The sequence below is a fragment of the Panthera pardus genome, unplaced genomic scaffold, assembly GCF_024362965.1.
Source record: "Panthera pardus isolate Hobbes unplaced genomic scaffold, ASM2436296v1 HiC_scaffold_3, whole genome shotgun sequence".
NCBI lineage: Eukaryota > Metazoa > Chordata > Mammalia > Carnivora > Felidae > Panthera > Panthera pardus.
Window position 1 is genome coordinate 46,296,728 of NW_026526876.1, and position 14,775 is coordinate 46,311,502.

Sequence of the window (14,775 nt, forward strand, 5' to 3'; positions counted from 1 at the left end):
TATACAAGAAGAGAAAGACACCAGGAGTATGTGAGGAGGAGCCTTATCCAAGTCAAAGAGAAAGGCTTCACCAGAAACAACCTTGATAATACACTGACCTTAAACTTTCAGCCTCCAAAACCATTAGAAAATAAATTTCTGTTATGTAAGCCAACCTGTGGTATTCTGTTATGGCAACCCTAGCAGACAAACACCTTTAGCTTATATCATATGCAAAATTTAAATCAAAGTAGATCAAAGACCTAAACATAAGACCTAAAACTATGTAACTCTTATAAGAAAACATTAAGGAAAAGTTTCATAAAGGAAAACATAAAGGAGAATCCACAATATTGGATTTGGAAATTATTTCTTAAATATGACACCAAAAGCACATGCAACAGAGGTAAAAAATAAATAAATTAGACTACATCAAAATTTAAAACTTCTGTACATCAAAGGATACAAGAAACAGAGTGAAAGGACAATCTATGGAATAGGAGACTATATTTGGAAATCCTGTACCTAATAAAGGAGTTAATACCCAAAATACATAAAGAACTACTACAACTCAACAGTAAAAAACAAAAGCAAAAAAACAAAAAAACCTGATTAAAATATGGGCAAAGGACTTTAACAGACACTTTTCTCCACAGATATACAAGTAACCAACAAGCATATAAAAAGATGTTCAACATCCTAATCATCAGATAAATGCAAATCAAAACAACAAGATATTTCTTCATACTCATTAAGATGGCTATTATTAAAAAACAAAACAAGTTTTGGGAAGGATGTGGAGAAACTGGAATCCTGTATATTGTTGGTAGGAATATAAGATGGTACAGCTGCCATGGAAAACACTATGGAGGTTCCTCAATGTATTAAAAACAAAATTCCATATAATCTAACAATACCACTGCCAAGTATATATGCAAAAAAGGGGTGCCTGGCTGGCTAAGTCAATACAGCATGCAACTCTTAGGTTTATTTATTTTTTAGAGAGAGAAACAGAGAGACAGAGCACTAGCAGGGGAGGGGCAGAGAGAGACGGGGAGACACAGAATCTGAAGCAGGCTCCGAACTGTCAGCACAGAGCCTGATGCAGGGCTAGAACTTACAAACTGTGAGATCATGACCTGAGCCAAGATGGATGCTTAACCTACTGAGTCACCCAGGCACACCCAGCATGCAACTCTTGATCTCAGAGTTGTGAGTACAAGCCTCACATTGGGTGTAGAGATTACTTAAAAATCCTTAAAACAAACAAACAAACAAACAAACAAAACTTGAAGGCAAGGTTTAGAAAAGATGAACACATTATGAGCATTGTTCACAACAGCCCAAAAGTGAAAGCAACCCAAATATCCAACACATGAACAGATATACAAAATGTGATACAAATACATGGTGGAAAATTAATCAGACTTAAAAAGGAATGAAATTCTGACATATGCTACATTATGCAAAGTCAAGGATGGTAGTAGCAAAAAGACAAATACTGCATAATTTTGCTAACATGAGTAATCCAAAGTAGTCAAACTCAAAGAAACAAAGTGAAATGATGGTTGCCAGGGCTGGTAGGAAAATGGGGAATTATTGTTTGATGGGTGGAGAGTTTCAGATTTCCAAGATGAAAAAGTTCTGGAGATTGGTTGTACAATGTGAATATATTAAACACTATGGAACTGTATGCTTAAAAATAATTACAACAGTAAATTTTATATTTTATATAAGTGTATTTTACTACAATAACAAAATTTTTTTTTAAGTTTCTGTTGCCTATAAAAGAGACATACTGTTGCATTTCTTAAAAAGATTCTCACTGGGGCCCCTGGGTAGCTCAGTCGGTTTAGCATCCGACTTCGGCTCAGGTCATGATCTTAGCAGGTTTTGAGTTTGAGCCCTGCACTGGGCTCTCTGCTGTCAGCACAAAGGCTGCTTCTGAACCTCTGTCCCCCCTTTCTCTCTGCCCTTCCTTTGCTCATGCTTGCTCTCTCAAAAATAAATACACATTAAAAAAAAAAAAGAAAAAGCTTCTCACTAACGGAGTACACTGAGCTTAGAGAAAATACCTAAATGCGTCTACATTTTCTCATTTGTAAGTAATCTGAACACCAAAAAGAAATTAATGAAAGTATAAAAAAACGGCATATTAGATAATATCTGTAAGCTCATTTAGCATATTTCCATAGTACCAAATTTAACATAGCTTTTATAATAAAGGAAATTTATCAGAACAATTCTTTATCAATGGCCTATATGCATCTTCAGCAGACCAAGGGGAAGAGGGGCCAGCTGACATGAAGAACAAAGAAGAGAGATTTAGCAAACACTAGCAGTTCCACTCCTTTTATCAGAGGCTCTAATAAAAGAAGCCCAATCAAGAGTTAGAAGGGTCTTTCAAAATAGTGATACTGATACAATGCCAAGAGAAAAATACTTAAGTGTTCACCTATAAAACGAAAAAAATTTTCAACAGTGTCGTTAAAATAACACCTATCAACATCTATGAAATACTCAAACACAAGTTGAGGGCATACTTGTCCTTTTCATTTTCTTCATGTTTGGTGAGACTGCAGAGTTGAAGAGTATCAAGCTGCTGGGTTACTTCTTCTGCCCAACGACAGTTTACTAGTTCTCGTAGCTGGAGTGGAGCACTGGAGAAAAAATACGTACATATACTCCAATTCAGGAATTTGAGATTATTTTCTAACATAAACACATTCCAAAGGTAAATATGTGAGATGATGAAAGTGCTATCAATGGGGAGAATCCTTCCACAATACATACACACACATATATCAAATCATCACAAGGTACACTTTAAATGTCTTACAATTTTATCGGCCAACTATACCTCAAAATATTAAAAAACAGAATTACCATATAATCCAGCAATACCACTTCTGGGTATATATCAAAAAAAACTGAAGGCAGGTCTTGAAAAGATGAACACCCATGACCATAGCAGCATTAGTTACCTTAGCCCCAAAGTGGAAGCAATCCAAATGTCCATTACCAGATTAATGAATAGATGGAATGTGATACATATATATGATGCAGTAATAATCAGCCTTAAAAAGGAATGAAACTCTGAGGCTCCTGGGTGGCTCAGTGGGTTAAGCATCCGACTTTGGCTCAGGTCATGATCTCACATTTCATGAGTTTGAGCCCCGCATCAAGCTCTGTGCTGACAGCTCGGAACCTGGAGCCTGCTTCAGATTCTGTCTCTCTCTCTCTCTCTGCCTTTCCCCTGCTCACACTCTGTTTCTCTCTCTCTAAAAAATAAACATTAAAAGGGGGCGCCTGGGTGGCTCAGTTGGTTAAGCATCCGACTTCAGCTCAGGTCATGATCTCACAGTCCGTGAGTTCAAGCCCCGCGTCGGGCTCTGTGCTGACAGCTCAGAGCCTGGAGCCTACTTCAGATTCTGTGTCTCCCTCTCTCTCTGCCCCTCCCCTGCTCATGCTCTGACTCTCTCTGTCTCAAAAATAAGTAAAAACATTAAAAAATAAATAAATAAACATTAAAAATTTTAAAAATTTAAAAAAAGGAATGAAACTCTAACATATGCTACAACATGCATGAACTACGACATACAAAGGGAAGGAAGACAGTTGCAAAAAAAATTATCAAATAAAAACATACTCAAAACAGAGCTCACAATATATTCATACCATATTACTATTAAAATAATAACAGACTGAATGAGAAGTATGGTTTGCAACTTATTTTTACATTAATGTCATTTACAAAAAAAATTCCAATTACAGATTGAATTCTCAATACCTTAAAGTTGTACTATCCAAAATGACAGCCACTAGTCACAAGTGACTATTTAAAATTTTAATTATCTTTTTAAGTTTTTTTATTTTTTTGAGAGACTGCAAGCATGCACAAGCAGGGGAAGGGCAGAAAGGGAGGGAGAGAGAATCCCAAGCAGGCTCCAAGCTCAGCACGCAGAGCCTGACACAGGGCTCAATCTCACAACCATGAAACCATAACCTGAGCTGAAACCAAGAGTCAACGCTCAACTGACTAAGCCACCCAGGCACCCCTAAAATTTAATTAAAATTAAATAAGAATAAAATTTCATGGGGCTCCTGTTTCCCAGGTGCTCAGTCGGTTAAGCAACCAACCTCAGCTCAGGTCATGGTCTTACAGTTAGTTCATGGGTTTGAGCCCCACATTGGGCTCTGTGCTGACAGCTCAGCCTGGAGCCTGCTTCGGATTCTGTGTCTCCCTCTCTCTGTGTCCCTCCCCTGCTTGTGCTCTGTCTCTCTCTCTCAAAAATAAAATAAATATTAAAAAACAATTTATTAAAAAAAAAGTAAAATTTAATTATATAGTCAAACTAGATATATTTCAAGTGTTGAACTGCCACTGTTGAACTGTACCCAGTGGAATTAAACAGCAAAGTTACAGAACATTTCCATCATTACAGAAAGTTTCTGTTTGATAGTGCTGGCTTTCTTAAAAGTTAATATAAAAAAAGTAAACAATACATGATGAAAATGGACAACAAATGAGATGAAGTAGTTTAAGCAAAACAAATATAACTAAATATGCCTCAAAAGATGTTCAGTTTCAATCATTTTTTAGAAAAGCATAGTTAATTGGGCCCCTGGGTGGCTCATTCAATTAAGCATCTGACTCTTGGTTTTGGCTCAGGTCATGATCTCATGGTTCATGGGTTCAAGCCCCCATCGGACTCTGCACTGATAGTGCAGAGCCTGCTTAGGATTCTCTCTCCTCTCTGCCCCTCCCCAGCTCACACACAAACTCTTGCTCTCAAAATAAATAAATAAACTTTAAAAAATAAAAAAGCATATTAAAAATGAGATACTATTTTTCATTGAATGGAATGACAAAAAAAAAATGACAGATTGATAACCAGTATTGGCAGAGGAAAAGGCACTTTTATATCTATTATTAGGAACGGTAAATGGTAAAAACCTTTCTTTCAATGTAATCTGGCACAATTATATGAAAAAAACAAGAGTGGAAATTAAATGTGTCTGAATATAAGCATATTAAATAAATCAACATACGGTCATACAGTGGATTATTCACACTTTTTAAAAAAATGACATATATGTACATATCTTCAAGGAAGGTCCCACCATATTTTACATGAAAAAAAAAAAACCCCAAAATAGAATTATATCACATTTGGGTATTTTGAGAAAAATGTATACATATCAGTATACTCTTAGAAAAATGTCTAGAATACATAATAAAATCTAACCATTTCTTTTCAAAGTGTTATTTAATGAAAAGATTAGGCAGGGAGTATCAGAAATAGAAGTCATTTTATTTATCTGTATTAATTAGAAAGTTGGAGAACTTTTCAGTTGTATTTTAATTATAAAAATCAAGAAGTTAAACAATGCTTCTCTAAAAGATGGTAAACAGGGGCACCTGGGTGGCTCAGTTGGTTGGGCATCTGGCTTCGGCTCGGGTCACGATCTCACTGTTCATGAGTTTGAGCCTGGCATCAGGCTCTGTGCTAACAGCTCTGAGCCTGGAGCCTGCTTTAGATTCTGTGTTTCCCTCTCTCTCTGCCCCTCCCCAGTTCACTCACACTCTCTGGCTCTCTCTCTCTCTCAAAAATGAATAAGAACTTTAAAAAAATAAAAATAAAAGATGGTAAATAACGTACTTAATGCACTCTACATAATTTTTATTTTATTTTATTTTTTTAATGTTTATTTATTTTTGAGAGAGAGAGAGACAGAGTTCGAGCAGGGGAGAGTCAGAGAGGGAGACACAGAATCTGAAGCAGGCTCTAGGCTCCAAGTTGTCAGCACAGAGCCTGATGTGGGGCTTGAACCCACGAACCATGAGATTGTGACCTGAGCCAAAGTCAGACACCTAACCAACCGAGTCACTCAGGTGCCCCTGCACTCTACATAATTCTAAGTCAGATAAATTAGTTCGCATTTATCTAGACACATTGCTTATTTTCTTTTCAACTGTATTTACAAAAAGGAGAAATCTGACAGAATGCAAAAAAACTCTGAATATTAAGGCACACTTTAATCCCATCACCTTGCTATTTTCCAAATTCACAAATAATCATAGCAAAACACTTACCGGCAATGAGGACATTGAGCTCTCTGCTCTGTCAGCCAGCGCTAAGGAGGCAAAAAATTAGATTTTGATTATAGAAAAATTATTACTTTAATTTGTACATATTGAATACTTAAATACAAAATTTAATGAGTTTAACTCTCTAGTGCTTGTATTAATTACAGAGATACGTACAGAAATAGCATTCAATCTACTATCTCCCTCTCATTATCATTATGATGGGGACAAATTTTCAAAGGGACAGAACTAATTCCAAAACAGTTAAGAAGCTTTTCTCTCATAGGAAAGAAAGTGATCTTAAGAATATGTGATTATCCCAAGGAAGATGTTGATAATCTTCACAAAATCAGTAATAATACAGTAACCACCACCCCTGAAAATAAACCACAGTGACGATTTACTTCCATCTAATCTCTCATTAAATCCCTGAGAAAGTATAAGGTACTACTAAATTCCTTTCTGAAAAGCTAATTTTGAATATGGATTATGAATTTTGGATATATACATTAGACCTAAAATATGAATAAGCAATACAACAGAACTTTACATCTTAAGAGCTCTACAGTCCAGTAATGTAATTATAAAAAGCTTTTATAAGAGAGTATCTCCACTAAACTTCAAATTCTATTGAGTTAATTGTTTTAATTATTACTGGATAGGGAGTAGTTTTACACCATATACAAAGGAGATGCGAAGATTATTTGAATACCTTTCCAAAAACAATAGGATCATGGTTAAGCTTTTTAAAGTCAAATAATTAACTCAGAAATGAAATTCCCAAGGAAACCTTAAAGGACAACAAAAGGTAAGAGATAATAAGGACAAAGGTACTTCACAGCAAACAATATAAAGCTGGAAGAAAAAGAAAACAGACACAAAAGGATTCCTCTATTCTTAATAACCTTGAAGATTATTTCTTTGGTCCCTCAGCAAAAGTAAGATTTGGGTCAGGTTTCTTCCTCTCAAACAATGCTCTGCTAAATCCACAGCACTCTTCTAGGGCTGGTTTCAGCCCACACCTCTCTTGCCTCACCTTCTACCTCACTCTAGGGAACCCAACAAGGTTAAGGCTTTAGGTATATTTATTTCCTCTCTCTCCCCAGGATATTCTTCAACTATATCATTCCTACTCATTCTTTAGATTTCAGTTTATGTCACTTCCTCCAGAAAGCTTGCCCTGACTCTCTACAGACTACCACAGCAACCTGTACTTCTTCCTTTATTGTGCTTATAATACTTTATTACACTGACTTATTTATCGGTCTCCTCTGCCCTGCCAGACTATAAGCTCTCTAAAGGTTGGGACCATGACAGGGAGTGACCAGTCCATATTTTTAAATATGTCTCTCCGTTCCAGTCAAAACAGGCTTATTGCTACACTATACACCACGCTTGGTATATTTGTGTATTTGCTAGTATGTCCCCCCCACCATGTGCTGTCCCATGGGAATGTCCAGTAATTAGGTCCATAAAACTTTCCTAACTATAACAAGCTAGTAATCTTTCCCATCTCTGAATATTTATGGCATTTTTACCTTGTATTCCATAATCTAACTTAATCACAAAATAAATATGGTAATTTTAATACTTTGGGAAAAACAATATTTCTCCCAAACCAAAACCAAAGGTAAGAACGAGCAATACAATATTAATGCACAAGAAGAATTAAAGAAAACAAAAATTATAGTAGAGCAATTCCCCACATTCAATTTAAGAATTTCTCTCCATTAAAATGGAAGAATCACGGCTTTAGACAGTATTCAGACCTGAGTCTGACTCCTAGCTCTAGCACTTACTGACTACAAGACACCAGACATGTGACTGAGCTCAAGTTTCCTCACAGGTAACAAGAGAATCAACATACCTAACTCTGCAAGACTGGCCTAGGGAAATTCTCAACAAGAGCCCAGCAAATCGAATTCAACAATATATTAAAAAGACTATACAGCATGACCAAGTGGGATTTACTACCTGGAATGCTGAGATAGTTCATTCAATATAACAACACATCACATTAATAAAATGAAGGAAAAAACCCACATGATCATCTCAACTGATGCATAAAAGGTCTCTGACAAAATCTAATATCCTTTCATGATAAAAACACTCAAGAAAAAGGAACAAAAGAGAACTTCCTCAATTTGATAAAGTCCATACATAAAAGATCCAGAGTGAACATCATACTCAATGGTGAAACACTGAAAACTTTTTCTTTAAGATCAGGAAAAAGACAAAGATGCCCATTTTCACCACTTCTATCCAACACAATACTAAAAATTTCACCGAGAGCAATTTAAGCAAGGAAAAAAAATACAAAAGCATCCCAACTGGAAAAGTAGTAAAATTAATTGTTTGCAATAACATAATCTTGTATGTAGGAAACCCTAAAGGTTCCACAAAAAACTGTTAATATTAATGAACAAAATGAACAAATTCACCAAAGTTGCAGAATACAATATCAACCCACACACAAAAAAAACACATTTCTATATGCTAGCAATGAAGAATTCAAAGAGGAAATTAAGAAAATACATCTACAACATCAAAGAAAAAAGTAAAATACCTAGGAATAAACTTAACCAAGGAGTTGGAAGATTTATACATGGAAAACTACAAAACACCACTGAAAGAAAGTCCTAAATAAACAGACATCCCATGTTCATGTATTGGAAGATTTAATACTGTTAAAATCCCAATACCACCCAAAGCAATCTACAGTATCAATGTAATTCTTATCAAAACCACAATGGTGCTTTTTACAGAAGTAGAAAAACCCATTCTAAAATTCAAACGGAAGGGCACCTGAGTGGCTCCATCAGTTAACTGTCCTACTACTGATTTCAGCTCAGGTCATGATCTCGCCATTTGTGATACTAGGCCCTGTGTCGGGCTCTGAGCTGACTGGACAGAGCCTGCTTGGGATTCTCTCTCCCTCTCTCTCTGTCCCTCCCCTGCTCATGCTCTGTCTCCCTCTCTCTCAAAATAAACAAATAAACACAAAAAAGAAATTTTAAAAAAAAGGAATAAAACTTTAAATATATAAAGACAAATGTTATATGATTACATTTATATGAAGTACTTAGTTCAGAGACAGAAAGAATAGTGGTTACCGGGACTGGGGAAAAGGGTAATGGATAAACGTAAGGAAAGTAGGCATCTCTATCTTTATCCTGATCTTAAAGGAAAATGTTAAGGTACTGCTCCATATCTATGAGAATGGCTAAAATTCAAGACTGAACGTACCAAGTGTGGGCATTAATGTGGAAGAATTAGAACTCTCACACATTGCTGGTAAGAATTTAAAATGATACTATTTTAGAAAACAGTGTACAATTTGTTAAAGTTAGATATACATCTACCATGTGATCTAGCTCTTCCATTCCTATTTACTTACCTAAGAGAAAAGAAAGTTTAAGCCCATTCAAATACTTGTATATAAACGTTCATAGCAGTTTTCTATGTAAATACCAAAAAGTAGACACAGTTATGTCCATCAACAGGTGAATGGATAAACATATTATGGCATATGCATACAATGGGATGCTACCACTTGGCAATAAAAAGGAATACTATTGATCCACACAACATAGATACATCTCTAAATAATTTTGTTGAGGGGCGCCTGGGTGGCTCAGTCGGTTAAGCGTCCGACTTCGGCTCAGGTCACGATCTCGCGGTATGTGAGTTCGAGCCCCGCGTCGGGCTCTGTGCTGACTGCTCAGAGCCTGAAGCCTGTTTCAGATTCTGTGTCTCCCTCTCTCTCTGACCCTCCCCCCTTCATGCTCTATCTCCCTCTGTCTCAAAAATAAATAAATGTTAAAAAAAAATTAAAAAAAAAAAAATAATAATTTTGTTGAGTGAAAAAAGCTGGACACATGAGAGAACATATCATAAGATTCCATTTCTATAAAAGTCCAAAAAATGCAAACTTATCTACAGTGACAGAAAGCAGATCAGTGGTTTCCTAGGAATAAGATAAGTGGAGGGAAGGATTACCAAGAGGTACAAAGAAACTTTGGAGGATTATAAGTATGTTCACTATCTTGTAGTGATGGTTTCTCAAGTATATACATTTATCAAACTTACCACACTATACACTTTAAATATGTGCAGCTTACTGTATGTCAATTATATCTAATTTTTAAAAACTCCAATATTAAAAAGAAAACAAAGTCAATATCTACAGGAAATCATAAAATGCTACCAATGCTGAAAATCAAGGAGTCAAAAACAAAACCAAAACTACTTGATGAAAAAGACTGGGGCAAAAAAATGGGTGAAAATACAAAAATAAGAACAGGTAATGATGGAGAATCAACTGAGAGTAACTGGAAGAATGAAAGAGACCTGGCCTGAAAATACAGCCAACGTTCCCACTTTTTGGTATATGCGTATAGAAGCACAAGAGAGTCATAGGTAGAGTGCTGGCCTGGGAGTGAGTCCAGTTTTGGTCTGTCCCAAACCACTAGATAACTTTGGACAAGTCTATTCATGGGTCTGGACCTTAGTCTGTTTTATTCAGTGACACAAGCATCTGGCCTGTCATGGATAATTAAATTTCCATGGTCAAATGAACAGAGATGGGATGGAAGAGAAGGGAGAGGCATCCAAATAAACAATAATACAATTTGGTTGGGTGGAATGCCCAGGTCTCAAGGACTTTGCTCCTGTAATTATCCCCTCTCCCCAGCATCATTAATTAATCTTTCTCTACTGGTTCACTTTCAATGAGATATAAACCTTTTCAACCCACTCCTTTTTTTTCCCCTTTACATCAAAATTTTTAGAGTTTTTACACTTGCTGTCTTATTTGCCTCCCTCTCCCAGACATCAAGATTTTGTCTTCATTATTCCACTAAAACTACTCATCAAGGTTACCAATGTCCTACACATTCTCAAATCCAATAGTTAAATCCCGAACCAGAAATACAAGACACAGTTAACCTACTCCTCTTTGAAACATGTTTTTCACTTGAATTCTGTGATGCCTCACTCACGGCTCCTTCTTGTTATCTCCTGCTTAATCCTCCTCCTCCTCCTGACCTCTAAATGTTGAGTGACCCAGAGTTCAAACCAAAAAGTCTTTTCCCTATCAGGTAATCTGGTGACCTCATCAAACGCCTAAAATACTATCCATATGCTAATAATTCGGTATCACTAACATCCCCTTCCTCAACTCCAGATTCATATTTCCAACTGCCAACCTCTCCAGTTAGATGTATAAAATCTTAAACTTGACATATTTAAAAACAAAACTTGTACATCTATAGCCTACCCAACTCTTCCTCCCCAAATTTCTTCTATCTCAGAATAGAAAACCATTCATCTAAATGTTGTATAAAATTCTCATGTCCCATCTATAAGTAAATCCATTGGCTCTACCTTCAAAACATATCCAGAACTGCCCTATTTTTCACCACCTCCACTGTTACCATTCGAGTCTAAACCAAATTGGTCTCCTCACTTCCTCTCCCACCTATGGTGCCTATAATCCACTTTCTACATAGCAGCAAAAGTGAGTTTTTAAAAATTACTGCGTATCATTCAAAAGCTTTCAATGGCTACCATTACAGTTAAAATAAAAGCCAAGGTCTTTACCAAGGCCCTAAGCTCCATCTCCAAATTCATCTCCTTTCCCTCTTTCTCTCTTTGCTCCAGCCACACTGGCTTCTTTGTTCTTTCTCTCAGGGGCTTTGCTCCTTCTGATTTCTCTGCCTGGGACTTTCTTCCTGTAGATACTCACATCACTACCACATTTCATTCTGGTCTTGGCTCAAATATCACTTCTCAGAGACCTTCACAGACTATCTAAAATAACTAACAACCTGCTCATACCCTCCGCAAAGTCCCCACTCTATACCTTATTCAGTTTAATTTTCTTCATAGCACTTTCTGGTATCTAACATATGTCTATTTACCTTTTTGTCCATATCCCAAGTAGTAAATAAGTCAACTCCCTGGGAAGTCGATGCTTAACTCCAAGTAGATGTGTAATTAGTATTTGTTGAATGAATAAACACATGAATGGTACATTCAGGAACCAAGACAGCTTTAGAAAGAAAGAATAGAGGGGTGCCTGGGTGGCTCAGTTGGTTAAACGTCTGGCTTCAGCTCAGGTCATGATCTCACAGTTAGTGAGTTCAAGCCCCACATCAGGCTCTGTGCTAACAGCTCAGAGCCTGGAGCCTGCTTTGAATTCTGTATCTCCTTCTCTCTCTCTGCACTTCCCCCACTCACTCTCTGACTCTCACAAATGAATAAAACATTAAAAAAAAAGAAAGAAACAAAGAATAGAACCAGATTATCCAAGTGGTCTGAATATAAAGATAATATTCTAAGGAATTAAGGCAATGAATCTGAGGTTTCTGATAAGGAAAAAAAAATGACATTTCTGGAAAACATCAATATGGCAGCAGGATATAAAATGAACCACAGATAAGAAAAGACTTGGAGTGCCTGGGTAGCTCAGTCGGTTAAGCATCCAACTCTTGGTTTCAGCTCAGGTCATGATCTCATGGTTCGTGAGATCGAGCCCCACCTAGAGCTCCACGCTGGCAATGAGGATCTTACATGGGATTCTCTCTCTCTCCTCCCTATGCCCCTCCCCAGCTAGCAAACACACTCTAGCTCTCAAAATAAATATATAAACTTTAAAAAAGACTCAAGATAGATCAGTTAAAAGCTAACTAGGGGTGGGGCGCCTGGGTGGCTTAGTCAGTTGAGCGTCCGACTTCAGCTCAGGTCATGATCTCATAGCTTGTGAGTTCGGGCCCCACGTCAGGCTCTGTGCTGACAGCTCAGAGCCTGGAGCCTGCTTCTGTGTCTCCCTCTCTCTCTGCCCCTAACCCACTCACATTCTGTCTCTGTCTGTCTCAAAAATAAATAAACATTAAAAAAAATTAAAAAAAAAAAAAAAAGCTAACTAGGGGTGTCTGGGTGGCTCAGTCAGTTGAGCATCCAACTCTTGATTTCGGCTCAGGTCACGATCTCAGGGTCCTGGGATCAATTCCCACGTCAGGTTCCGCACTGAGCGGAGAGCCTACTTGGGATTCTCTCTTTCTCCTCTTTGCCCCTCCCCTGCTCACTTGCAAGCTCGCTCACGCGCTCTCTCTCTCTCTGGGGAAAGAAAAAAAAAACGGTTGGAGCACCTGGGTGGCTCAGTTAAGCAACCAACTTTGGCCCAGGTCATGATCTCACAGTCTGCGAGTTTGAGCCCACCTCCAGCTCTGTGCTGACAGCTCAGAACCTGGAGCCTGCTCCAGATTCTGTGTCTCCCACTCTCTGCCCATCCCCCACTCACTCTCTCTCTCTCTCTCTCTCTCTCTCTCTCTCTGTCTCTCTCTCTCAAGAATAAACAATTAAAAAAATTCTTAATAAAAAAAGATAAAATTATCTAAGCATGAAGTAATAAAGGTTTATATTTCTCTGCTAGAATGATAATGGAATGGAAAAGTAGGACAGATCTAAGTGAAAGCAGAAGATAGTAACTGACAGGACTTAAAAATTACTGGTGCCAGGGATCAGTTGGTTAAGCCTTAGACTTTGGATGTCAGGTCAGGTCATGATCTTATGATTCAGGATATCAAGCCCTGCATCGGGTTCTCACTGACAGTGCAAAGCATGCTTGGGAGCCTCTCCCTCTTGCTCTGTCCCTTCCCCACTCATTTATGCACATGTGCTCTCTCTAAATAAACCTAAAAAATATCATTGGTGTAAAAGGTTTCAAGTTTGAATGACTGGCAGAACAGAACAAAAAGAAGTCAAAAAGAATCAGTTTAAAAAAACAGAATTTGATCGGGAACAAAGCTCAAGGTGCTGGAAAGTCAAGGCCAAAGGAATAGATTTAAAAGCCATACACTGAGAAATGATAGTTAAACCTGCAAGAATAAATCAAATTTCCCAAGGTAGATGAAATTTTCCCACTTCTTCTTAATTTTGAGAGAGTGATACAGGCCAATTACCTAGTTTCCACAGCTTCTGTTTCACCATTTATAAAAAATAATGCCAAATTTATTAATTGCTATTTTAACAATAAAATATTAACACCTTACAATGGAACAGTACTTTACAATTTCTAAATTGCTTTTTAGCTTATCTCATGTAATGCCACAACCATCCTGTGAGGCAAATCTTGTTACCTCATTCTATAGCTGAAGAAACAAGACTAGGAAAAATTGAGTTTCTCAGCTTATGAATGGAAGAACTAGCATGATATATAACCTTGGTCTTCTCCACATGGTGTAGAAGCAAAGAACACAGGCTCTAAAGCCAGACTTCCTGGATTCAAATCCAGCTCTATTATTTGTTAGCTGTGTGACCGGAAGCAAGTGATTTAAGTGTTACAACCATTACTCTCGACAAAGGTTTATTTATCTTCCTAAGGCAGAAATAAGGAACCACAGAGAAATTTTGAGGTGAAGAGCATGTTAGATGGCTTTGATTTTCCCAGTAAAAGACAAAATCTACTGCGAGTAATGTGGGCAGGGCAGTTTTTAACTATGATTTGCAGATGTACTACTGAATCCCTCCACATAAAAAAGAAGTTCTTCTGCTTCACATCTTAGGCTTCCTCATAATGTTCTTTGAGGGGTTCACCTACATTCCTTTTAAAGCCAACGGACTATATTAATCTCTAAAGTCTCTTGTACCTGTAAGATTATACGATTTTAATCTAAGCCTCTGAACCCATTATTAGCTTTTTC

At 37.2% G+C, this 14,775-nt stretch overlaps 1 protein-coding gene across 6 annotated transcripts in view; it reads right to left on the reverse strand.

Annotated features, from left to right (window-relative positions):
• Positions 1-14,775, reverse strand: part of TRIM37 (tripartite motif containing 37) — a 145,603-nt gene that overhangs the window by 127,457 nt on the left and 3,371 nt on the right. For all 6 annotated transcript variants that reach the window (XM_019431070.2, XM_019431075.2, XM_019431074.2 and 3 more), the window contains exons 3-4: positions 6,077-6,117; positions 2,523-2,639 (exon numbers count right to left, since the gene is read on the reverse strand). In XM_019431070.2, the coding sequence (XP_019286615.1) occupies positions 2,523-2,639; positions 6,077-6,117 (158 nt within the window). The remainder of the gene's footprint in view (positions 1-2,522; positions 2,640-6,076; positions 6,118-14,775) is intronic.